This window comes from Amblyomma americanum, chromosome 1, assembly GCF_052857255.1.
Source record: "Amblyomma americanum isolate KBUSLIRL-KWMA chromosome 1, ASM5285725v1, whole genome shotgun sequence".
Classification (NCBI taxonomy): domain Eukaryota; kingdom Metazoa; phylum Arthropoda; class Arachnida; order Ixodida; family Ixodidae; genus Amblyomma; species Amblyomma americanum.
The window spans coordinates 229,501,913-229,528,911 of record NC_135497.1 but is presented as its reverse complement, the minus strand read 5'-3'; the positions used below and the strand labels follow the sequence as shown (position 1 = coordinate 229,528,911).

Here is a 26,999-nt window from a genome sequence, read left to right as displayed (position 1 = left end):
CTATTAGGTGTTAAGCAATTCAGGGATTGCTTAATGCAAATGCTTTCAGCTTGTTAAATATGCATGGTATTTGAAGCGGAAGACTTTGTAACAAATTCTTTTTAATCACACATGAGGTCATAGCAGCCACAATTTTCAAAAGCAGAAATGCCCGGATACAGTAAACTCCCCAACATAGATGATCTGTCAATGCTACCGTAATCATCTGTATTCCTATATCAAAAATAAAGTAATAAGAAGGCCTATCATTGGTGCCGAACCAATAAATTTGTAATTTTACGCAAATATAAATGAGACATGAGGAATGGTTCAGAAACCAACATGCAGCAAACTAATGTAAAGCTGCAACAGAATGTTTGGAGAACAATTTTAGGCATACCTAGCTGAACTAAAGCAAGTGTGATTCCTGGGTAGACTACAAAACCGCAGGAATGCATGCAGTGCACAGCCCAATGTGCCACTTGCAGGAAAAGGGCCTGGAACGAGGTCTGGTACCCGGTTAATTACGTGTACGTGGTAAGCACAGGCTACTAGTTTCCAGCCCTACTACACAAGGCGCAGGTCAAATAAACACATTAATTCACGCTAACGACATGTAACGAAACTTTCGATTACAGCACTAGCCACACAATTTTGATCAGCTGAGCATGAACGGCTAAAGCCACAATATTCCGGGAGCAGGAAGACTAATTTAGTCAATGCACACCAGACCGGCCACCAAGCCCACCTGCATTGCACACGCACCGCGTAGGTGCGAAAACTGTTCCAGGTTTTACCCACGTACGTACTGTACATGAGCAGTTAGCAGCCGTTTTTGAGTTTCTGCAACAACTGAAGAGCGCGACTCGATCACTCCTGTCGTGGCATCACAGTACTGATCGACGTAAAAGCAAACCGATTTCCATCAAATAACCCTTGGACGGAGAGACGAATCTGCTACAGCGGCGCGTTGCATAGCGGCGCCAGTTACACATTAAAGCCGTTTTTACGCTAGCCATACAGCCGCGGAGAACAAAGCCATTGCCAGCGAAAGACGTCGTGCTTCGTTATCAAATCGGGTCAGATGATTTTTCTCCAAGAGCAGCCTGCACGGCTCAGTGTCGGGGCGTGAACAATAGGCAGCACGAGAAAAAGGGGGGAAAGGGGTGCCGGAAGCGTCAACTAGCAGCTAGGATCCGTGATATCAATACTGTCATAAAAAGGGCCCCCTCAAGAATGCCAAGCATCTGCACCGGCAGCCGACGAGACATTGCTCAAGGCACTTTCCCCAAGTTGTCGTGCAGCTTACGCTGGCGTTCTCATTTGTAAAACAATAAAAAAGAAAGAGAATTAGGCCGGCAAGACGATCGGGCGGCACTGCAAAGCGCCGATGCATTTTTTCTCTTCTGTGTTCTGAATCATAACGAGTTCGTATAACCGACGCGTGATCCTAACAACGGGTGTTCATTTCACCACCGATTGAAAGCAGAATACCTGAGGAGCGTCCAGATTTTCAACCTCAATCGTGTTGCGATCACCACCGATCATGCTCGGTGTTGCTCACAATCAGTATTTCGGATCGCTCTGGACTGTCGAATGAACTTAATAAGCACGTGGAGTTTTTTTATAAAGCTGCAACTGCAAAGCCAGCGTCAAAAAACTCGCTCGGCAGGGTCAGTACCCTTGCGCTCCGGCGGACGACCCAAACAATATCGATCGCTCGCTGTGAAGACTAGCCCCGCCAAAACACACTGTCGAGACGGCGGTAAAACTAAACAAAGGCACTCACCTTTTTCCATTACGATTCGCGTCCGGCGGCTCCCTCGGCGAAGCAGTAACTCCTTGCTTCTGTCAGTCTGCATAGCAGCCAACTAGGCCTAACGCGAATGTCGGCTGGCTCTCTCCGAAACCGAAAACTCCACATTCACGAGCTCACAGGACGCTTGATGAAACCGATCTAGCAAATGCATCGGTATGCCCCGTCTACTAAAGCCGCGCTTCATACAAAGCCCACAACGGCATCGTAGCACACTCCGGTAGCGATAAATTTGTGTAACGCCAAATTGCAACACACTACTACCACAGGATCACGGCGTTATGCACCCTCGCTCAAGGCAACACACCGTTCCAGCTTAGTCATACAGTTCATAGGTGTCGCGACGCGCTTTTGGCCAGCCACCTCTTTGGCCACTGTGCTCTCTCGGCCGACGTTGCCGCCTCGGCTTTGCTTGCTGTTCTGAAAGCTGCGCTCTGCGCCGACTGAGCGCAAGGTACGCGCGGTGGCGCGCGTGTAAGGTGGGGATCGTGGGGACCTCTTCCTCTCAGTTGTCTCGGTCTCAGCCTTCCGGCGAAGAGCAAAATACGCGCTGCAAGAAGAAAAGGCAAGAACAAGTCTCACCTCGAGCACTTGAACCGTTGTTCCAGTTACACAATCCGTTACTGTTCATAACTACGGCTATAAATAGCGTCAGATTGAAATTTTGCTGAGCACAACTTTTAGTAAAAGTTTAAAAAAAAAATAATTCTGAGCTAGTCTGTGCTATCGAAATAAACGTTTTATGTACTGCAAATGACAAGAATGTTGCCTATAAAATACTGTCATATCGATTTGGAGAGAGGGCAGCCTTTGTTACGCCACTACAAAGGTTGTCAATCATTGTACTTGCACTCTATGCTGCAAGTATACATACAGGCCACGTGGTATAGATCAAGCAGCCGAATTCCGGCTTTTATCGGAGCTGAAGGGGCTTTGTGGGGCTTGGCGCTGGTTGAGCTCACGCTAGGCTGTTTCCATTCTGTTCACAGCATTTGGTGGAGTCTGAGGGAAAGGGTTGAGTGCGGCTTTGAACTTCAGGGATGGAGGCGCTTACGCTGGTGTCCAGCAACAAATGTTTCAACGGATTTCAAAAAGTGTACAGCCACTTTAGCGAAACGCTGAAATGCTCGATGAAGTTCGCCATCTACCTACCACCCAAGTCCGAGGTTACCGCCGTGCCTCTCCTTTATTGGCTTTCTGGTAAATATTTGGTCGTCTCTGCATTTGTAGCAGTCATTGCTAGCGGAGTCTGTGCCTGATTTATGTTATTAGGACGTGTGCTAACCTTGTTTCGTTCCAATCGCAGGACTGACATGCACGGAACAGAATTTTATCCAGAAAGCTGGAGCGCAGAGGTGCGCCAGTGAGATGTCTGTCGCTATAGTTTGCCCCGACACAAGCCCTCGTAAGTTTTTATTGCGAGCCTGACTTGTGCGTAAGGTTACGATGGGAACTCGTTATGTGAAGCTTTTCTCATGTTGCCATTTATTCAATAGCCAACCCATCTGTGGCGGTCACGACCCATCAGTGGCCATCATTATTATTACAATGCATTTGTGTTTGTGGAAAATTTGCTCAGGGCACTATAAAACACAGCAGCAGAGATGTGCAACAATATTTTGGTTGCTTATGTTTCTTAATTTGTTCACGATACTGTTCGTCATAGGCAGTACACGTCATGTATGCGATGAATGCACATGTCGTGCATGTTATTTTTTTACATCATTGTATACGCCTGTTAGAATCAGGCAATTAAACATTTTCACTAGACATGAGCTGATTAAACATTTTTACAAGACACCTAGATTGCTGTATTATGTGATCTTTGGATCAGAATTGTGAAAGGCAACAGCTTAAAAGCATGTTTTGCTGACATTATCGAAGCATTTGGTATTGACTAAATTTATACCTAACATGATGTTGCAGACAAAAAATAAAAAAGAAATAGATCCCCTATTCAAGAAGAGGGCTCAGTCGGGCTGATTAGTGCACGTGCAACATCCCTTATGCTTTCCTTTGTTTCAGTGACTGTTGCCTTCCCTAATATATACTCACAGATGTAGTATTTTACTGGCACTGAATATTGAAGGTAGTCTACCTCTCAGCAATCTTATTCCTCTGCACTTTCAAACCTTGTGCGCATATGTTGCTAATGGTTGAATGTTCAAGCACAGATCAGTTATTGGAGCTTAATTAGCTGAAACAGAGGCCTACAAACCTTTTGTCCAGAGTGTCACATTGTAGGTGTGCCACAAAATTGAGGGCTACAAAGAAAGAATATGAAAACTAAGAAACAAAAATGTCTGAGTTAACTGAAGATACTAAGGCAGTTGAAACTTTTCAATGTGCTTTTATGCTAGTGTACAGAACTGTTGTGAGCTTAACTGATTATTAGCAGTCACTTCATGTGTTTGCTGAATGAATTCACTTCATCATTGGATGTGACCTACTTCATGCTAAAAAATATTTACTAGTGGGAGCACTTTCTGCTCTAAAAAGGGACTTAAAAACAAGCGAAATGCTTCTAGTTTAGAGCTTCCAGATTCCTTAGTACCAAACATCCTTTATGTACGTATGTACGTATGTTGCCGTGGTGGCTCAGTGGTTGTGGCGCTCAGCTGCTGACCCTAAAGATGTGGGCTCGATCCCAGCTGCAACGGTCTTATTTTCAATGGAGGTGAATTGCCAGAGACCCATGGACTTTGCCATGTCAGTCCACGTTAAAGATCCCCAGGTGGTCGAAATTTCCAGAGCCCTTCACTACGGTGTCCCTCTTAGCCTGAGTTGCTTTGGAATGTTAAACTCACATAAACCTAAACCTTCTTTCCGTATGTCATACATTTTACTTGTAGCTTATCATTTGACTGTAGTTCTTTTGGTCAAAACTTGTTGGGCGTCTCTCATAGCCTGAGTCGCTTTGGGACGTTAAACCCCGATAAACCAAACATCAAAACTTGTTGAAGGCAGTTGAGAGCACCAGAAAGGCAGCTGCATGGGTTGGGGAAGCTGCATGAAGATTGGCATCCACATGTGTTAGAGATTGTGCATTTATCATGCAATAAAAACATAGAATAATTAAAACCATTGGTCCGATACTGGTTGCCATTTTGCTGTTTGCTTTGTGCAAGCAATATTCCATGCTCACAATTATTGCCTAAAATTATGAAACAAAGGTATGTTAATGTGGGCATTGATCCAGCAAAGCAGCACAGGTGGGAGAGCAATTACACAAAACACTTTCAAATCCTAATTAATGCCTATGTAGTTGTCTTTGGCTGAAGCCTTTTTGCACTGCTAACTCCTCCAATGTATATCAGCATTTGCGAGGTGTTGTTGACATCTTTCCAGTAGTACTTTGTCTCGAATTCTCTTTGTGGTGCAGTAGATGTTTAGCTCCAGTTCACACCAGCTGACACACAACCAGGCATTAACCATGGGAACAAACAACTCTGCTACCGTGGTTGTTGACATGTGCATTAGCGAGCAAGACGAACACTTGGCCACAAATGCATTAGGCATGGAGGAAATGAAAGAGGTAATTGGTAGAAGCTCCAACGTTACAAGTGGAGCTGCACTTGCAGTTGAGAGGGAGCAAAGGCTAGGTGCTACCATGGCTGGTGTCAGCAGCCACCCATTGACTGGTCTTCAGAGCACTGCAGGCCAAACGCTATCATCTGTCATGGAGTTCAGAAACAGGTTTGCTACATTCAAAGGCTCGTAGACAGAGGTTCTTTTTAACATCTTGAGGCCAAGTTGTTTTGTTCAAAGGGCTATGAAAAGATGTGGTAAAAAGATTACACTGCATTCAGTATGCATTCATCATGTTAGCAAAGCCATGTTTTGTATGTTCCTTTTGCTTGGAGCCATCGTACATCTCGTAAAGGTAATTTATAAGCTACAAAACTTCAGATCCTTTTTTTTTGTGTCTTGTTAACAATAAGTGTCCAAAATTCATTATACAATGTTGTTGCCTTTAGTAATATAGCATCAGCTTTTGTATGCAGGTATTTGTATTTTGGTGATAGAGCTTTCTTTATGCTAGTAAACTAGCTGCAGGGTGTTACAGGTGTTCATAATGATTGCCTACAGGAGAGAGAAAAACACGTCTGCTTCATGCTTTTCAATTTCTAGCTTGTGCAGGTTCAAGCTACTGAAAGTGGTTGTTAATGATACGCTGAAATACAAAAGTGAAAGGACCAATTTGCTCAAGGGTTTCTACTCTGGCATTCATAATGGCGTTGACTCAAGTGCACCTACAGAGCATTCAAGCCTAGTGGTGCACTGCGTGCACTCTTGTGCATGACAACATTGACACTTCTGTTGGCACATCGTTCATCTGCATGTTAACATTGATTGTGCTGAAATTGCTATCTGCATTTTTATCCAAGTGCTGTCACGTAGAAGCTTGAGATCACACGCTGCTTTTTATCCTAGACACACTGGCTATGCTAATCCCATCAACAGACTTCTCTGTCTGTACAGCTCCGAGTACGGACCGGTATATTTTCTTACCTTATTTGCTATGGTTTTTCTCGCATGTGCATTGATATTTGTTTTATCACCGGCACATGACTTTATTTTTGCATTGTCATTTCCATTTTACCTTCCTTTACAAACTATGTCCACTGTGTCATCTACCTTTGTTTGTGTACTGTAGCACTATTCTTGTAACATGCACCATTCTTGTAGGCTGCCTTGCTGTTGGTGTGCACGTGAAGAAAGACAAATAAATATAAATAAATAAAATCAACTGAGCAGCAAGGTTATCATCTGCCAAGGAAAAGAATTTATTTATTTACTTATTTATTTATTTAGTTATTTATTAGTACCTCAAAGGCCCACTAGGGGCATTGCATGAGGGGTGGGCTAACATTTCATTTAATTAGGTCAGGTGATGAATGATTTGAAGGATTCCAGGCCAGGACAGATAAAAGCTTCAGAGGGCAGGTTGTTCCAGTCTCTAGCGCTCTGGGCGAAGAATAATTTAAGATGCGCAGAAGTGGATGCTCGAGGTGTATGAACAGCTTTCGGATGACTGATTTAAAGTGATGGGCGATGTGCAGGGATGATAACGGAATGACTCAAAGGGGAATGATAACACTTGTGGAAAAGGCAAAGTCTGGTTATTTACCAACGGGATTCAAGGCTGGGCAGGTTAGCTTTTGCTTTTGTTTTAAATGCTGTTACGCTCGAATGATATGAATAATTGGAATATACGAATCTTGCCACACAGCTCTGGATGGACTCAAGGGTTTTGGCTAGGTTAATTTGGTGGGGGTCTCAGATTGAGCATGAATATTCAAGTTTAGGATGGACGAGAGTTAAACAGGCGGACGGTTTTACGGAAGCAGGTGCTAAACGCAAGTTACGTTTTAGAAAACCAAGAACACTGTTAGATTCGTTGGTTATGTTCATTATGTGGCTGGTACAAGAGAAATCCTGTGCTAGGCTGATTCCTAAATATTTATATGAAGATGCGTGGGATATCATGGAACTGCGAAGGGTGTAGTTAGGAGCAGGATACGATTGACGACAATGAAATGATATTAGGGTTGTTTTATTAGCGTTTAAGGACATTAGCCAGATTGTGGGTCACTCTTCCACAAGTTTTATGTCACATTGCAGATGGTAAGAGAGTCTGTTATTAGTGATGCTCCAGTAAATGACTCAGTCATCTGAGAACAAACGAACAGTGGAAGACGGATTACTTTGGGGGCCGTTATTGTAAATTAGGAATAATGGAGGCCCTAAAACCGTGCCTTGTGGCACGCCTGAAGTAACAGGGGAGATGGAAGATGCATGATTGTTAGCCCATACAAACTGTTGGCGGTTAGTCAAAAAATTTCGGAGCCAATCATATACTAGTGGGTTCAGGTTTAGGCGTGAAAGTTTAAATAAGAGGCTTTGATAGGAAACTTTGTCGAAAGCTTTCTCAAAGTCTAAAAAAAGAGCGTCCACGGGTGCGTTGGTATCCATACTAGAACTGATATCGTGAGTAAATAGAGCCAGTTGGGTAGAGCAGGATAGGTTTTGCAGGAATCCATGTTGAGAAGGGTGAAAAAAGTTGACAGCCTGTAAGAAGGTCATGACGTGTGAGTAAATTACGTGTTCCATTAATTTAGAGGGAACGCTAGTGAGGGATATGGGACGGTAGTTCCTACTAGACGATGGAGGGCCTTTCTTGTGCGCTGGGATGATGTTCCCCACTTTCCAGTCGTGAGGTACAATACCGGAATCGAGTGATTGCTGGAAGATATGACAAAGAAGAATGGCTTCAACGTTTTTAGTATTCTTGAGAACTTTTGCGTTAATTTCATCCATACCAGCTGATGAAGTTAGTTTCATGAAATCAATTAAGGCGATTATTCCGTTAGGGTCAAAACGTATATCCGACTGAAGCATTAGTATTCTGAGGGATTTGTAGGGTTCTGTGGCAGTGTCCTCATGTATTGCTGAGATTGTTTATTGCATTGTTGATTAGCAGTGTGTTTCAGTTGATTTCTAACTTTAAACAGTGGCATAAAAGTGGCCTCCTTTATTGATGTATTTGTTATATCAATTTGTGCAAGTTTATTGGATTTATTTCATGCTTCCATTGTGCTGTAAAAATGTTGTATTTATTTAAATGCCTGCGCTCATTCAAAACTTGATGTGCTTGCAGTTGAGTGTTTTTTCAAAGAGTAATTGTTCCCAGGTGGATGCAACATTGAAGGAGAAGATGACAGTTATGATCTTGGTACTGGTGCTGGCTTTTATGTGGATGCTACTCAAGGAAAATGGAAGGAGAACTACAAGATGTACTCCTATGTTACAAAAGAGGTGCTCCTCTTTTCATTTTTTTTCTACAATTCCCTATCCGACAGGGCTGCCATCATTTCTGTAATGCTTTACTCTTCACTAAGCTCATGAGTTTTCTCATATTTTCGCAGTACTAATCTTCTCGTTGAAATGATTGTCTGAGAAATTTTAAGTGGAAACAAAAATAAGTTGAAAGCATGGCACAGGCTTTTGCACATTATAATAAAATTTTCTTGTGAAGGAAGGTCTCTCTGCAAGGTGGCTGTGAACTTTAAATGTAAGCTAGCCAACAGTCTAAATAGAATAGTGAATACCATTTCTTCTGAAAACTGCACTTTCAAGATTTAATCAGTGACCCCATGTTAAGTGCTGTGTACTGACTAGTGCAGTTTGAATGTGAAATGGTTTACCCGAAACATTTCAATGTGCATAGCAGAAGTAGGCACAGCACTCTTAGCTTTTTGGTTCTGGTCATTATATATTAGTATTCAGCAGTGTGGTAGATTTAATGCTAACTGCCCCTTCTCCTTTGTTTTATTTTTTTCTCACTCTCAAAATTAGCTGCCAGCCATAGTCAAGAAAAACTTTCCTGTGGACACCACCAGGCAAGGCATATTTGGACACAGGTATGCTGCGCTTACAAGATGCTGTTTAGCTTGATTATGTCCTTGTTTCTTCTTCGGAAGGAACATGGTTTTGTTGCCTCTTGTACTTTCGACATACTTTGGTACTCTTCTTTGCAAGTTACTTTCATGCAGTGGTCGTGTAAACAGCATTTCGATAATTTGCTGGCTGTGTGAAACTGCTTTTTAAATTGTGCAAGGCTTCTAAGAAATTTCATTATGAAACTGTGCTCCAGTTTTATGGCGTAAATAGACTCTAGAGGCAGTTTCATGAGGAGTCTATTTGCTTTTATAAAAGGTAGTTCAAAGTCTTTCTTATGTTTCCATACGTTTCATTTATGTGTTTACTGTGCATTTAGATATTTTTCTCAAGAAAACTGCCTTTAATAAGGCTGCTAATGCTTCCTGTGCTTTCAACACGACTCACAGCATCATCCATGACATCAGACTAAAAATACTGATATGCAAGATATGAATTTTGTTTATTGTGATCGAGGCCAGCTGTTCAAGTTGACCTGGTTTTGCTGTCTAAGGTAACATTGTTGGCTGGTGGATAACGATGACGTGCACCATGTTATTACATCACAAGACCAACACATGCAAGCACTGATTGTGTTCCTAGGGACCTTTGCTATTTTTGCACCTTGTAAACAAATGAAAGTTCTGCAAGTAGAACCGGATTGTTGAAAAGTGCATTCTGCAACTCATTTTGCGGTATGTAGCCATAATAGAAATTCACTTTAGTGTCGGTTTAAAGGTGTACTAAAGACTTGCCTTGGTGGCTCATTGTGTACAGCACAACCACAATATGAGCAAATACTGAAATAAAATATACACGAAAGCTCAGGCATTAAAAAAATGAACAGACAAAAAATGAAAAAAAAACTAATGAACCAACACTGAAACATCGGCAGTCCAACAAGTGCCAGGGCATTTCAAAAATTCACAGAGCACTAAAAAGAAAAGTTCACTGTCGCATCAGGCAGAGCATAGACCAAGAAACAGGCGAAAGAAAGGGTAACAGGGTGATACGGAGCTATGGGGAATTTAACAGTAAGAAAGATTGAAACTCTGAACAGGTTTTACATCCATTAATGCTAATGGGAAGCCTATTTCCTGAGTGCGGATGTGTGTGGAAAAATTGAGGTGCAGAAAACATCAGTGCGACAGCGTGTTTTAAAATTTTTAAAATTATGATCACATCACTTAGAGGTGACGTAGGAAGGCAAAATGTACACATCCTTATCTATTTCGGTGAAACCATTTTATATTTGGAAAAACATGGAGGTTCAGTGGCTTTTACGTTCGCCTTCTGAGCCCAAAGTAATGGAATGGAATCCCGGCCGTGTCAGCTTTGTTTCAGTATAGGCAAAATGAAAAAATGCCCACATGCTGTATGATAATGGAAGGAATGGGGGCAGTTGTGTAGTAGTCATAGCGGTACGTGATTCAGTTTCAATATATACAATATTATGTCATGTATTTTACATTGACAACTTTCATGCAATTGCAGCCACTTATCATAGAACTGAATTTGTAGTATATGAATTCATTATTGATACACTTTGTGAGATTTTGTGTCAGTGGTACATTTAAATGTAGATTTTCTTCATTAAAGGGAGTTGCAAATGATAAAAAACAGTCTAGGAGATCAAGGTTTAAATGAAAAAATCTTTCCTTTAACTGGTAATGCCAGGTGGTGAAGAAATCTAATTTTCATTTGGCACAGAAAATTGCATAAAGTTAGATAAAGCGGCATTCTGCAGTGAAACTTGTGCTATCAGTGCATCCCACATGACTGCGTATCAGTAGAGGTAAAGTGTACTCCGTTTCATACTTGCGGTACAACACTACCAAAGCTAGCGGGCCTCTTTGCACTGGCTACTTCAACGCTTGAAAACTAGTTCATCATGCATCTAAAGTAGACAAGCATTTTTGTTGTGACAAAGCTCAAGTACTATGTACAACTGGCCATCTCCTGTACTTTGGTTTACCTCTAACCATGTTTGTGTGTCCTTCTGCGGGACCTAGAGAAGTGACCTTGATTATAATTTTCACCGATGGTAAAGTACTTTTTTGGCGCTGATGAAGTCAAAGTAAATAGGCGTGTTGCCTGTGTATCACTCCGTCGGACAGTGGCAGTCATTTGTAGGAAGGGTGTTCTGTACGAACTGCTGTTGTCCTGTGCTAAAGTGTATTTCGGCCAGACAGGGCATTGTGTGAATGTGAGGCTTTTTGAGAACCGCAACTCACTTGGCAGTGGCTCCCGGGATAGCTTACCTGCACACTGCCAGGTTTGTATATGCACGCCCTTCTTTTCGATAACTACTGTTCTTTTCCACCATCAGCCTCTGTGGTGGCTCAGTGGTTATGGCGCTTGGCGGCTGACCCGAAACATGCAGGTCCGATCCAGGCCATAGAAGTCAAATTTCGATGGAGGCGAAATTCTAGAGGCCCGTGTACTGTGCGGTGCGAGTACACGTGAAAGAACCGCAGGTGGTCGAAATTTCCGGAGCCCTTCACTACAGTGTCACTCATAGCCTGGGTCACTTTGGAACATTAAATCCCCATAAACATAAACCAACTTATATCTGACTAGATACAAGATGTTGAATAGTTTGCAACTGGCTTTCTGGCAGCTACTTTCATGACCGAAACCAGAGCAGTTTTTTAAAAAATGCTGAGAATACTGTAACACTTATTCTTATTTTTTGTAATGTAGGTATGCTTGAATGGGCATTAATTTTGTGATGTATATTCTGGCACATAAACACTGGGTTTCTTATGGTTTCACTCTACTTAATATCTGCAATTTGCACCATGCATCCTTATGCAAGTACCAGTAGTTTTTTTGTTTTTTTTACCACAAATGCTTTCTGTAGAAAGGAGGCCCCGATATGAAACTGGAGTGTGATAAGTAAAAATGCTGCCTGTATCTTTGTAATGTGTTAACCTGAATATTTGTAATGTACGACCATCCTTGTATGCACATTCACTGGGAAGAGTAATTGATAATTCAGTCAACGAGAGTAATGCTGTGGTAACACTACACTGATTTTGTTAATTTGCTTTTGCAGCATGGGTGGTCATGGAGCTCTTATCTGTGCACTGAAGAATCCTGGCATGTACAAGAGTGTGTCGGCATTTGCACCTATCTGCAACCCTATTGACTGCCCTTGGGGCAAGAAGGCATTTTCAAACTACCTGGGCGAGGACCACAAAGCCTGGGAGGAATATGATGCCACTTGCCTTGTGCAGAAGTACAAAGGACCACCTCTGTGGTTCCTCATTGACCAGGTAGGATGTCATTAAAGAGCATGCAGTGTTTTGCCGCTGATGGATTATTGAGGAAACATTTATATAATGTCCATAACAAGGAACTTGCTTTCCGAGGCAACTGCAGACGTGCTCAGTTTTGGCTTCTTAGGGATCTTTGCACCACAGGTGTCGAAAGTTCAAGGGTTGGCCACAGTCCTGAGTTGCTGTGCACAATTTTTTCAAGCATAGTCAAGGTATAGGTGGGGCACTGATCTGTTAGTGAGGTGGGGTAATTGGTTTTTAGAGGTCTAATTAGCACAAGCACATGGACCATATTGTACAAGGTCGTCAAGAGCCATCCGTGAAGTGCATCATGTTGCAGCTGAACCGGTGAACATGCTTTGAGGTTTGCCAACAACTTGGCAAATCAGCCAGCAGAATATTGCAGGTGATGCAGCAAGTGTATAGTAGCAGTTTTATGACTTATTTTTGTGTGTTGGCACCAGCGTTTTGCAGAAAATGGTATCCATGAGGTTGCTGTTTGCTGTTGGCACTACATCACCTTATGTGAAAAGGACCTGTTGTGGTTCTGAACCGTAGACTGATCCTCCCACAGGAATAAGAACGAGGAGTTCGAAGGGAGACTGTTAGTTGTTTGTTGATATTTAGGCCATGGAGTTGTAATGGTTTTTAAGTACGGGCATGTAGAAGACACTTGCTCTAAACAAAGGAAGTGTTGTCCAGGCCTATGCCTTTTTTGCTCTAATCAAAAAATGCTCTGGAGTGCAACGATCTTGCATTAAATTAGGATGGAAAGTTTGGTGAGTTGATTTTTTTTTTTTTCTTGAGTCGACAGATCTCACGTGCTCCTTCTCATTGAACCACCCGTCTGGGGAGTTGCAGCAGGCTCTATGCCTCTAGGCTTTGTCATTGGGTTGTCAGCGATGGCATGCAGCTGGCGCCAGGGCATCAGCTGACTCCAAGGTTGCAGGCTTTCTGGAACCCACCACATTCTCCTTAGGCTGGGAGGAGGTCGGAAAACAACTTGCCAACACTGCTTTGGCCTCCTCCGTGGCCTGTCTTGGCTGCTTTCCTTTCATTATTTGCATTCTTGGTGGGTTATCTGCAAAGTGAAGGCATGCATGTCACGGTCAGCCACCGCATATAAGCCACAAGGGAGGGCGGTCAGGGTCACAATATGGTGAGAGGTTTTATCATCCATGGAGATTGGCCCCTTTCATCTTCACTACGATCTCATTGGTTCATGCAGCTTGCCTAGGGGAACTGTTGTATCACAAGCTTCAACTTGAGGCTGCCAAGCCTGTTTTAAATGCAAGAAGATGACAAGTGATCCTATGCTAACATCTCGCCTACAAACTAGTTACCTTGTTCTCAAGCAAATGAGTGCTCCTGTGTATACCTTGCATGAATTTGGAAATTTTGTGCATAGCATAGTAGTTCTACACTGCAGCTAGCCCTCAAACTTTTTGACTGTAGTTGGTCCACTGCAGTCTAGGCATATGAATATATGTCTCTTTTTGTAACAGAAGCCAACAGTCACCAAAACCAAGGAGCATAAGGGGATGTATTTTTTAAAGATAGTTTGTGGTGTTCATCAATGGGAGCTTAATAGGGTAATTATTTTTGAAGATAATTGATTAGAAAGCAGAAGAAAAAACAACCACATGCCGCCTGTGGGATGCAAACGAACGACCTTCGAATTTCACGTTCGGTGCTCTACAACCTGAGCTATGGCGATGGCTGTTCAATCTTCTCCTTTCAAGGGTATTTATGTGTAGTGTAACCGTACCTTGAGAGTGTTCACCAGCTCAGCCCGCGTCCATAGCGATGGACGCAGTACGTTCTACGTATTTTACTGCGAGTGCCATGTAGGAACGTGATCGAATGGTGAGGGCGGAAGCTGTGTAAGAACCCTCTTATGCTACCTACATTATCAAGACTGCCAGAATCGAGGCCCTCGAACTGCATGTGGTAGCGTTTTGCTCGGTTCAGACTTACTATATATGCTACTTATCACGACAAAAACCTTGTCTAGATCAGCTTGTAAGTAAAATCAGATAATTCAAACATGTCACAGCCTGTTTTATAAAAAGAAAACTGTGTCTCCAAAAACCACCTTTTTTTTTGCCCAAAAATAAATTTCGATTCCTGAAAAAAATTCAAAAAGTTTGTTCCTGTTGCCATCATAATCTGCAAATGGCAAAAAACTGGTCCTTTGGACTATTTAAAGGAGTATAGACATCTAACTTTTGGGTGTCTGTTTTCTTTTTTTATAATGAGGCATTAAGCATTATTATACACGAAGCCATGTGGTATTCTGCTATGACTGCTGATAATGTGTAATCGAATTTCTTTCACATGCTGTTTCAGTTTCGGTTTCAACAGTCGGAACGATGATTGTGATGTTAAAGAGAGGTTATAGGTCACGTGAGGCATGAAAAACTGCAATATAATCAGGGCTTCTACATTCATTGTCATTCTGCTCTTGAGGAAGACTGGCTTCAACACTGTAGTGAATTAAAACGATGAAGCAGCGATTATATCGCAGTTTTTTCATGCCTCACGTTACATATAACCACACTTTGATGTCACAGCCACTGTTTAGCTGTCAAAACCGAAACAGCATGGAAGAAAAATTCTATTATAAATTCTTTAGCGGTCATAGGTGAATACTGCATGATGATTCATGCATAGTAGTGTCTTCTGCATCATTGTAGAGAAGAAAACATGCCACCAAAATTGGGTGTCTATACTCCTTCAAGATGCAAACTGTTGTAGTGGTTCAGTATGTTCTCTGCCAAAAGCATACATGATGGTAGATGGCGGAATATGTTGCTTCTTTTCAACTGCAGCTTCATTTTTTTTTTCAATTGCAAACGACACATTTTTAAAAATTGCCTGAATTTGTCATGTTTTAGTCTGCAGCTAAAAGGAGCATTAGGCTGAGAGTACTTTTGGTTATTGACACATCTTTGTCTTTACTGGTGGCAAGCAGTTGTTGGAACTTCAATAGGAGTGGAAGATTTTCTGTCTCCTTGCTATCCCCTCTCTGTCCCTTTATTTCCACCGGCTGCAGGTTGGGGGTTTAAGATATTACTTGACAGTTGCCATGGCTGGCAACATCTTTTCCTTCCTTTTTGTATTTTTGCAGTAATAAAGTACTACTAATCTTAACACATGGCCTCGTACCGGTGAGAAGGGTGTACTAACTTGAGGAGGTCATGAGAAGGAACGCATGGTAGCATTCAGGCACCTAAGCTCAGTCACACTTAGTGTAGCAGGAAGGAGGAAGCTATGAGGAAAGGAGAGGCATTGTAGCTGTCGTTGAAGCCTTCCTCTCCTTGCTTTGGCACTTTTAGTGTTGTAAGGAGAAGCAGGTTATGAAAAGGGGGTAAGGCACGTGCATTCCTGTAGGAGTCCCATCCAGCTGTGCAAAGTGTGCTCTCACTCGCGGTTATATCCAGCACGTACATGCACAGTAAACACACCTTGATGAACGCAGTGTCAAATGCATGTTACCAGTACTTGCATTCATAAGAAGTCCCTTTATGCTTTCAATATTTGTCCTGTTTTTTATTTTATCATCGAAAAATTTAATTAAAGGCATACGAGTTACACTTCTCAATAGTTTTAAATTTAGGTAGAAAAAGTAACTTCAGATCCTTTTTACTTTCAATAATTGAGGCAGAGAAGTGCCCAGTTATAATCCTGAAAAATGTTTTGCGATATTTTTGCAAAGTTGGTAAAACTCGTGTTCGCTACATCCGGCAGTACTGTGGCATTCTCTTGCTGTACATCTGTTGGTTATCGACTCATTTGTCAACATGAACCACTGAGTACATCTGTGAGCAAAATTTCTGGCAGCTGAACTGTTTTCATGCACATAGGTTGCAATATGTACTTGTTTGATTTTTGAATGTAGGAGTACTGAATTGTTGGTGGCTCTTGCTACTACGGTGTACTGACTTCTTCACAAACTGGCTGTGGATGATGAAGTGTGCCAGCATTGTGTAAATGTACCCTTCCCGCTTCTCCTTCAATAGGGCAAGGAGGATAATTTTCTAAAGGATCAGCAACTCCTTCCAGAACGTTTTCTGGAGGCAGCACAGAAGAATGGTGCAGGCATCACGCTACGAATGCAAGAGGTAAAGCAAATGCATGCAAGTTGTGGTAGTCTTATGTTAAAGCTGTCCCGCATCCATTCCTTGAGGGAAAAAATGTTGCGGTACAAATTTTAGTGTGTGCTTTCACATGCATTGGATATATTACAGTTTCAGTCTATACTACTCAGTGCAACTTGCTGTTAGCAGAGGTGCCAGACTTCTGCAACCTCCTTCTGAAGGCTTCCTGGCTTTCTGTGAAAATTTTATGCTGTTATGTTTGCTTTTTTTTTTTTCTGAGAAATGAGTGTGATGGGTGTTTTAGGCAGAAAGAAGTGTTTTTATTCTGGGCCTATTTTCATAGTATTCAACTTCATTTGGCAAAAGAGGGGTCCATTGTGCCTTGGCATATACTTAGAAAAAGAGGCAAATGATCGCTGTGGCCAGACATGGGGAATGTCCAGTCTGGCTGTGCAAAACTTCTCTGTGACTGTTATGTGATGCACCACTGCAAAGTTTTCCATCACTTGGCACAAGGGTAGTCACACTAGCTTTGTGCCATACTGAACCAATGTCTGGCATAAGGCATCTGCAATGGGTTTGTCACTTGCAGTTGCAAAGTAGCAGAAATCACACTGCATCTCGGTGAAAATCACCACATGTGAAGGATCCTTTAAGCCATTACAGTTTATTTCTCTTCTTTTATTTTTGTATGACTTTGTTGTCGTACAAAAATAGACCTAATGACTCAGCAGCAGGACCTAGAGCTGCAGATAATTACTTATGATTTAGTGTAAAATAAGAAGGAAAAATAGGCATGTATATAATTAGCTATTGTAGTACTCTAGCCTTGTGATTTGGAAGATTTTCCTAAACCATAGTTAACAGTGCGGGATGGGGTCTGCTAGATGGAAGAGTGCTTTTTGCAAAATCCTCTTTGCTGACCCTAATAGCTCTGTTTGAAACTAGCTTTTGTATCGTAAGGTTTATTTTTAGGTGCAAAACTAAGCTTCTGGTGTTCAAACAGTGTATTCTAGCAGTCTGCAAGTGCAGACATGTGGCTATTAATCCAGAATGGTGAAAAACAGTTGCGTGCTTTTCTTTACATTACATGTCTGCTTGGACCCTTGTACAGCTGGGGCTGGTGGAGTAAAGCTCTGATATTTAGTTCTAGCAAACATGCCATGCAGCATGGATATTCATTGCAGGCTAGTGCTGATTATGCTAACTGCCAAGCGGCTTGAGCTGTCATACTTGTGTACATTGCTCCAGTGCAGGCGTGTATCGTGTAAATACAGTAGAACCCCACTGATACATCCCAATTCATAAGTTCAAGATTTTGAGGAGTAAAAATGTCCTGTAGAATTACTGTTTTCTTTTTTCTGGTTAATATACTCCCGGGTAATACAATTTTCTGGTTAGTAAATTCATATTTTTGTCAAATTCTGGCCACATGGTATGATTAGCAACCAACAGGAGGTGCTGTAACATACGAGGGGAAAAGAACGTCTTGCTGGGCAAGTTGGTAACTGTACATCTTTGGTTAGTTACAGGCGTGAAAACAGACACAACACAAGGTAGTAAGACAGGACGGAACGCCACTCACAACTTGTGACAGTTGTGAGTGGTGCTCCGTCCTGTCTTACTACCTTGTGTTGTGTGTTTTCGCGCCTGTAACCAAAGATATACGAGGGGACTGAGCCGGGAGACAGGTGACACAGGTGACAGGTGACTCAGCGCCGTGTCGTTCGCTTTCTTGTCTTTTGTGCTCGTCTTTGTTCGCGCTGTTTGTTCAAGGTGACACAAACAAACGCAGTGGTGGTCAGCCGCCAAGGCGGCTTTCTCACATTGCACAAGTGCTGTGGGGCGAAGCATCCTAAACTGCAGCGACCAGCAGGCTGGGCCTAAAAACAAATGCATGGTCAGATGCTAGAGTTTCTCCGCTGTGCATAATTGCGGTGGGGCGAAGCATTAGAAAACGGCGACGGAAATTAACTCTGTACTGCCCAGTGTCGCAAATTCGTGACATACCATTTGCTTGCCATGTACTCATTACTATACAGAGTTCACATATAAAGTTTGATGTTAACATGTTCTCAGTAGCCATCGTTTTGCACAGCCAGACTGGACATTCCCCATGTCTGGCCACAGTGATCATTTGCCTCTTTTTCTTAGTGTCATTGTTCGGAAGCTGTGCAAAGAAAATTGGCATGAAAACCTAAAAAACACGGAATTGTCAGGAAAATTTTGTGCACAGTGAAAAATCGGGAAAAATGACAGGCTGAAATTAACACAATGGTCTGCCATGAATTGCAACAATACAACGAGTGCCTAGCATGTGGTTGGTGCACAGTGGCATGACATCATTTCGCTTTAGACATGTACTATAAGGTGCGAGATTCTGGGTACCTTCTGAATGTGCTGGCTTGTTCTGTACTGGTTGCCACAGTCCTCACTAAGTCTGGGTTAGTGGAGGTCAAGAAACAGTTACATTTAAAAGGATTTTCCACATAAATACCTGCAACCAGCAGTGTAGATAATTTATGCTGTTTTGGCTTTCTAACGTGATGCACCACATTGCCATACTGTGGTACCAACTTTGTTGTTCTGGAAAGATTGCTCTTTGGGCCACACCGATCTTGGCAGCCATGCATAAACTAAAACAAACACAGGCTAGTTGCTTTGTGGTTTTCGCTATGTTGACAAGGTCACAAAAAGCTGCTATTTTTTGTGAAAATCATCTTGTGTTTGGCCCATGGCAATGCTTCTGTCGAAAGGGACGCCTTTATGAACAAAGGGTACCTTATTGAAAGCCTGAAAGGAGTATCTCTGGCAGCACAAAGAGTAGTTTATGATGCCTTTATAGGCACACAGAGCGTCATTTGTAAAATTTCCTTAAAATTTCTCAAACCGAACCTCTCTGTTGCCGTTGTGAAAGCACGAAACACCATATGATATGACCATTACTCTGATGACCCATTAAAGCAGCTTGAAAATTTATAAGCATGGCTTCTCAAGAGCTCAACTCAGTTGAGCGCTGTTGGTATGAAAGAAAGTGAATTACTGCACTGACTGAAATGCAACAGCATTTATGGGCCCATTATGGTCCGGGCCTGCACAGCAGAGAAACCAATGAGCAATTTCTAAATGGTCTGTATCCTGTCAAGAACACTGTGTTCAGGGTGCAATTCCTCAACTGGATCTGTACCTTAAGGTGTTGCAAGGGAGCATAGACTGGGTTGTTTCGCTGAAGGTCTCGTTTGCATTGTAGCTCAAGGTAGCTTGTTTATCTCGTGCTCTGAAGCAATGCGCCACGACATGCCTCTCAAACAGAAAATTTGACCTCACTCCTCCAGTGAGGAGTCGTCTATCCACATGAGCCGCTAGCAGGAAATACACCTTTTTTTTTGCCTGAACTGCAACAAGAAGAGCATCTCTACTTGCAGAACATGTTTGGCAGCTTATCATGTTTCATGAGAACATTCAGGAAGTCCCTTTGTGGTTCAAACACTAATCCATCATGTCTTTTCACTTTTTTCATGACTTTTTCCTTTTTCTCTATCCGTGCTGCATGATACCCCCTCCCCCTCATTATGCGACGTATAATAGGTGTTAAGGATATGATAAAGGATGAGAGTGGGTAAAAGAGCAGCATGCGATATCTGTTTCTTTTCATTGCTGTGTTTTATGGACACATTTTTCGTTTCATTTTAAACTATCTGTATATGTGATTCTGTTTGCTGCCAGTTTTTATTACTCTTATCTGCTTAAAAGCCACAAATACGATTCAGTAGACACCCTCTAAGAACTTAAAGGGGCTGTGAAAATTTGTTCGTGTTACCAGAAGGTCATCTTAAAGGTGCACTAAAGAGGAATCTGAACTCGTCTTTTTACCACAGGAACTCGATCTACAAGCTCCGAGCATTCTTAGAAACTTCAAATTATTGTCCTGTGCGGCCGGTTTTCCTAATTTAAATCGGATTTAACTGTCCTGGCTCCCACCTTTTTTAAACTCTACGCTGAAGGTAGGAGGAATCAACCGGCGGTGGAGTGCCTTTCAGCCAGTCCCATGGCGGTTTCGGTTTCGCTTTTATTTTTTTTTAGGTTTCTGTGAATAAATAGTTTCAGTCGTAGACAACATAGCTGTAAATTAGGCCCACGGAAGTAAAAATGTGCGTAGACTCTTTGATTTACATATCACTCCGCCGATGGCAGAGCGGCAAGCTGCCACGGGACTGGCTGAAAGGCACTCCAAGCGTTGGTTACCTTCTTATTACCTTCAGCGTTGAGTTAAAAAGAAACAACAGGAGCTGGCATGTTTAATCCGATTTAAATTGGGGAAATCAGCCGCAAAGGACAATAATTCGAAGTTTTTAAGAATGCTCGGAATGTGTAAAGTCTTTGTCAAAAATATATAGCCCAAGGGTTTGCTTCCAAGCCATGTAGCAGGACTCTTAAACACATTTGACAATCCTTAGCTCGGGAGAGTTGAGGACTTAAGTTCCTCCCGCAGTCATGAGATTAGGGTCTCTGAGTATGCAAGAGGAGCCATGCTACAGGGTTCAGAAGCAGACCCATTAGGCTGTATAGTTGTGGCCAAGACTGTACATCGAGTTCCCGTGGTAAAAAGACGAGTTCAGATTCCTCCTTAGAGCACCTTTAAACAGAAGTGCTCCCCAAATAGATATATGAGCACCTTAGGTGTGTGCAAATATATGCTACATGAAAACAATGAATGAAATGACCTTTCAGCAAGCAGACAATCAGATAATAACAAATAAACCATTTATCGCACTGTGGACCCTTTGCAGAACTGGAAGGCAGCTTCTCTGCATAGCCCAGAACCCTTCACCATGGTGGCCAAACCAGTTTCGGGGACAGAAATAGGGTGCAGTGCTCAAACCATCTATAGTCGAGCCCACTTATAACGAACGCTTGCTTATTACGAACGCTTGCTTATTACAAATGAGGGTGGTGCTACCGTCAAATTGTGTATTAGGGCAGTTGCACTGTGTCTCAGATATAGCAAACAACTGTTACACAGTTCTGTTACAGCTAACGAGGAGGCGCTGTAAACTCGACCCTGAAATCCAAAACCCCCGTTTCTTGCAGTAGCTGAGAGCGACAAGCACCTCCAAGCCTTCATTAAACCCCCTCCTTCCCCCCTTTCCTTTTGTGCAAAAAAGAAGAGACTACCAAAAAAAAGCAAAAAATACAAGATGTATGGAATTTCATGAAACATTTTAGCTCCTGCAGCCGTCAAAAATGCATTCCTTGAAAGGCGACACCTGGTGGAGATCGCAGTAAAGTTTGCGGTACCATCCTTCTGTGCATGAATATGGACGGCAGCGACCGGTGGCTGCTGTATGTCATCGCGAACACTAGCGGGGCGCTTTGGAAGACGTATTCTCGTATGCGCTACAGGCACAACACCAAGGCCTGAATGATGCGAGATTTTTTTTTATATTATACGAGTATGCTACTGCCCGTAAATTTAGAGGGGGTATGGGAAGACAGGGGATTTGTTCACTGCATCAGGCACTTGACATCGACATAATTAACGTGCTCAAGGTGTCCTATTTCCGGCGCGTCACCAGCGTATGCTGGTAGCAATTGACTGACCAGGTGCCGATGTCCCAGTTGGGATCTTTGTCTCCCCTGCAGTGGAACGATAAGGTCACCTAGGTAGAACAGTCTGCGGAGTGCATTAAGAATTGCTCGGAAAGCACTGTAATAGGGCCCAATTTGAGTAAGCAGAAGCTCCCAACGGACTTGCACTGTCCAATTTTGTATTTTTGGTTGTATCGTGGGAAGTCCAATTACTACGAACCTCGGATACAACGTACATGATCAGTGCGACGATCGTGTTCGTTACAAGGAGGCTCGACTGTATTGTCAGGTTAATGCCACACCCCTTTCCTGCATGCTTCTGCCCTTAGTTGCTGTCATGCTAAAGGAATTAAGCTCCCAAGCCATTGCATTGACCCTCCCCACTGCAGTCACAAAGGAAGGATGAAAGGCAGCTGAGTCAGAGTACTGCTGGTCAGTCAGTGTGTGCACAGCGTAAGGCATGGGATAGAAGTCTTTAGCTCTGCACCGAACTTCTCCCCCTATTAGGGTCCGCGGTAAAGAGGTTTTTGCTGTGCAGGAAGGCTGACGACTTGCAGCAAAGTTTTGCAAAAGGTCTATGCTGCATGAAATGAGCTGAAGAATGAAGGGCATAAAACAAGCTCACATTATCGTACTTGGAAACAGCATTAGCTAAGTTTTATTATTCCACCGCCTCTTTATCTCTTCCATAGATGGGTAAGTGCACCACGCACCTTTCCATTCACGGGGGGTAATGCACATGCGGTGCTGTTAACTGGCCATTTCTATGCTGCGATAATGCTGTTGCGATGCTGTGTCAGTTGAAATTTAAGCTACAAGTCAAAGAGTGGGTGCACTCCGCACCTATGTGGCTTTTAGTCCGCTGGAGGCAATACACAGTATGTGACACATGCGCAGTGCCGATATTTGGCTGTGTGAAGTCTGCTCCGCGCACAGGCAGGTGCAAAGGTGCGCTACCTTTTCCATACTGGCAGCAATGCTTCCTCCCCAAAAAAGCGCGCTTCCACAAGGCAGCTTCCTCGCCCGTTTGTGTGAAGGTGTGCAGAAGCACATCTTTTGAGGGTGCACTTTCTTGTGTAGAAGCGTTTTGTATAGTTTTTCTTTCCTTAATGTGCGGATGCCCCGCGAGTGCTGTCTTGAAGCACCCGCAAAACAGTTTGTCTTAAGTGGATTTTTTTTTTTAAATTGAATCCTATGCGAGACTAACCATATGGTCTCGCATTGTTCATCTTATCTGAGAATTTGTCTTAATGGGATTCTGCTATATGTGCACACACTTACAGTCGAGCCCACTTATAATGAACCTGACAGTCTTCCGGATTGCGTTCTTTATGTCTGAAGTTTGTAGTAAGTGGACTTCCCATGTTAGAGTAAAAAGTACAAAGCCAGACTGTGGAGGTCCATTATGCGTGTCTGTTTACTCAAACTACACCTTATTACGGCGCTTTCCAAGGTCTCCAGAGCAGTCACATAACCCTCGCCTATCACACTGCTAACCACAAGCTGCTTCAGGGAGGAAAATTGAAAATTGGCTCTTGAGGAAAGGAAATGGCAAAGTATCTGTCTCACCTCGGTGGACACCTGAACCGCACCGTAAGAGAAAGGATAAAGCGAGAGAGGAAAAGAAGAAAGGGGTGCTGTAGGGGAGGACTTCCAAATAATTTCGACCTCCTGGGTATCTTTAACATGCACTGACATCACATAGCACACGGGCGCCTTTTGCGTTTCGCCTCCATCAAAACGCAGCCACCGCGGTCAGGTTCGAACCCGGGAATTCTGGCTCAGCAGCCAAGCACCCTAACGACTGAACCACCGTGGCAGGGAGCTTTAGGGAGTCGATATAAATAATCGCGGCAGAAGCCTCCATGGAAGCTGGTGGTAAGTCAGCCTCCTCATCATCGTCTTCATCATTTTCTTGACAAACAGACAGTGTTTGTAGTTATAACGTATTAATATTTTCGTCAGTGAATGGCTCTCCGATGTCAGCGTCATCACCGGCAACATCAGTTCAGTCTAGCTGCGCATCGACGACGCATTGCCACAAATCTATACATGAATCCAATAATTTGGGTATTCTACAACGTCCTGTATTGTTAATGGGATTATAAACTCTCTTGCGGAAGCAATTCTTGATCACTACACAGTCATTGCCACCCACGCGAATTTATTCCACAGCGGGGATCACAGTTACCCGAACTGGGACGTCGACACCTGGTCAGTCAATTACTGTCAGTATGCACTGGTAACATAGCGCCGATAGGAAACGTCGGGAGCAGGTCTGGTGGCAGAAGAGCGTGGTTACTGCATTTGGAGAAGGCAGCATGTGGTGATGTGCACGGTTATCAAGCACAAACAGGACATTCCCGTTTTTTTTTTGTTTTTTTTTCTCAAGCAACTCATCCAATGAGTCACCTGTCATCCTGGTACCCCCTCTAAATAGTGGCACACCTGTCGAAAACAAAAGTCTCGCATCACCCAGCCCCTTGTGTCGCGCGCATGAGAGCGTAGCTTTCACAGCAGTGCGCCATGTTAGTCTTCTCGAGGACGCACGGCACCCGCCTCACTGACATCCATGCTCGTGCATAGAAGAACGGTAATACGAAGCTTTTCTACACTTTTCACCAGCGCTAGGCGCCGCCTTTTAAGGCATGTGTTTTTAATGGCTTCATCTGTCAGAAAGTTTTGTCAGCATTCTATACATTGCTTTTTTTTTTTTGTGGGGTCGCATTGTTGTTTTCTTAGAAAGGAGAAGAGGGGGTGTCACGGAGGCCTGGAGGCGTTGATCTCTCATTGCTCCCGAGAGAAAGTTTCTGACTTCGTGAACGATTTTACAGGATCTCCTCATTTTCTGTAACCGAGTTGTGCGGCCACATTTGTTTGTTGTATCCGAGATACGATGCCACAGCCCTAATACACATTTTGATGGTACCACCACCCTCGTTCGTAATAAGCAAGCATTCGTAGTAACTGCGGTCGTTATAAGTGGGCTTGACTCTACTGGAAACATCACATGCACGGAAGAAAAGGAAAAGGATAGCCACTTTTATTAAAGAGCTGGAAAAGAAGGAACAGTTGTTTCTTGAGGCACAGTTTGAAGTTGGACTTCCTGCTGGAGAAAATAAGATTGCCTAAACAGGAAGAGCGAATTTGTTTTCATTGTGGTGTTCACAGTTTGAGTAAATAGTATTTTTGCTGTGATTAGATTACGTCTACTATCAATTATCATTGGACATTACGCTTTTCTGCGTCTTCAGCTGTCAGGTAATTTCGACTGAAATAGTCAGATTAAAAGTGGAAAAAAGTCGGGGAACTTCAAAAGCATAGCTTGCTAGACACCTGTGCGACTTCAGTGAATTGAGCTTTTGTGTTCCGAACACTTCTGTGGGCACCCGCACATTGGAACCGTATGCCTCATTTTATCATTGTTGTAAGTTTGCATGTTGCCCTAATTAATATAATGGCTTTGAAGTCATGTTCATGTCTCTGCTATAAGGCTGGAGTAAATGGCGAATGCTGCCTGTGAACAGAACGCAGTCTTTCCCCTTTTTGTGTTCATTTATAGTGAGCAACTAGTGCTGTTCATACTCCTCCTCAAAGAATCCTGCAAGTGCATATATTAACCAACCAGCCACAGATTGATGTAACTCTACACACTCAACAACAAACGTCTTGCCCACACTTGAGGAATTATGTATAGCAGTAATCATGTTTGGCTTTGGCCTGGTAGCACCACTGTTTTAATGCCTTTGTCTTTATGCTTCTGTTCTGCAGTTTGCAATCCTGTTCATTAAAGTCCCTCCTCCTCCTCCTGCAGCTTGCAATTTGAATGATGCTTTGTCACTTTTTGGAAACTCTGGAGACATTTCCTGAAATGGAACTTTAGTATCAGGGCACTTCTCAGCCTAGTTAGCAGCAATTAACAAGCGTTTCTCTGCTACATTTGTACTACTGTGTGCAGCTGGGAAGTCAAGCACTCATTTTGGAAATAAATGGTTGCCTTTTTGTATGCAAACCTAAATGTGCATTACTGCTCTTCATGTTAAGCACCGAGACTCTGCTTTTTGATTGGTGTATATCTGTTGTACTTGCTTGTCATACGTTTTATGCATAATTTGCTCAAAGTAAAGTTTGCGTGGAGTTGCATGTATCGAGCTTTCGTAGAAACACCGTACTCATCATGCAAATTTCGTTGGCAACAGTATGTCGTGAAGCTGAAAACTAATTACCTTTACAGCACATTAATTGTGCATTGCAAAACTGCTAATCAGTAGTTTGCACTTCATTTTCTGCATTCGCTGCCAAAAAGTTCCACATGCACAATGTTTGTGGCTGTTTTGGTTGTACTAGTAGAACTGTTGCTTTATTTCAGCAGATATAGTGAAGGGCCTACTTGTAGTGGTCCCTTTTTCCAGATACAATTTCCATTGTGCTGATTAATTTACTGTGCTTTTGGATCTTTTTGTTGCAGGGTTATGATCACAGCTACTTCTTCATTGCTTCGTTCATTGAAGAGCACATCAGGCACCATGCCACAGCCTTATGAAGAGACTGACAGGTGTTCTTTCTTTACTTGTGCTGCATGTCATAAAAAAAGCTGCAGTTTTCATTTTTAGATGTGTATTCATTCTCGTTACTCAATGGGCGCAAACAGGTAGCCCAACACTCTTTCCAAACTAAAGGGAACTTCAGCTTTGAAGCTGAAACTTCTGCCCATCTACGTGCACATGGGAAATATTTGAACACATTACGTTTTAGTCTTGCAGTTCTTGCTTAATAAAATGTGAGATGGCCACT

General features: G+C 42.8%; 2 protein-coding genes across 2 annotated transcripts in view; one reads left to right on the top strand and one right to left on the bottom strand.

The window, feature by feature from the left end:
* The window catches only part of LOC144114751 (nuclear hormone receptor FTZ-F1 beta-like), a 97,086-nt gene extending 94,851 nt beyond the window's left edge, over positions 1-2,235 (bottom strand). The window contains exon 1 of the mRNA XM_077648689.1: positions 1,769-2,235. The gene's annotated coding sequence lies outside the window, so the exon portion shown is untranslated. The remainder of the gene's footprint in view (positions 1-1,768) is intronic.
* On the top strand, positions 2,223-26,817 carry LOC144114752 (S-formylglutathione hydrolase). The gene is made up of 8 exons (XM_077648691.1): positions 2,223-2,360; positions 2,785-2,995; positions 3,102-3,200; positions 8,490-8,614; positions 9,155-9,219; positions 12,294-12,513; positions 16,539-16,640; positions 26,674-26,817. The coding sequence occupies exons 2-8, from the start codon at positions 2,836-2,838 to the stop codon at positions 26,746-26,748; spliced, it is 846 nt and encodes a 281-aa protein (XP_077504817.1). The 5' UTR covers positions 2,223-2,360; positions 2,785-2,835; the 3' UTR covers positions 26,749-26,817.
* Positions 26,818-26,999: the final 182 nt, after the last annotated feature.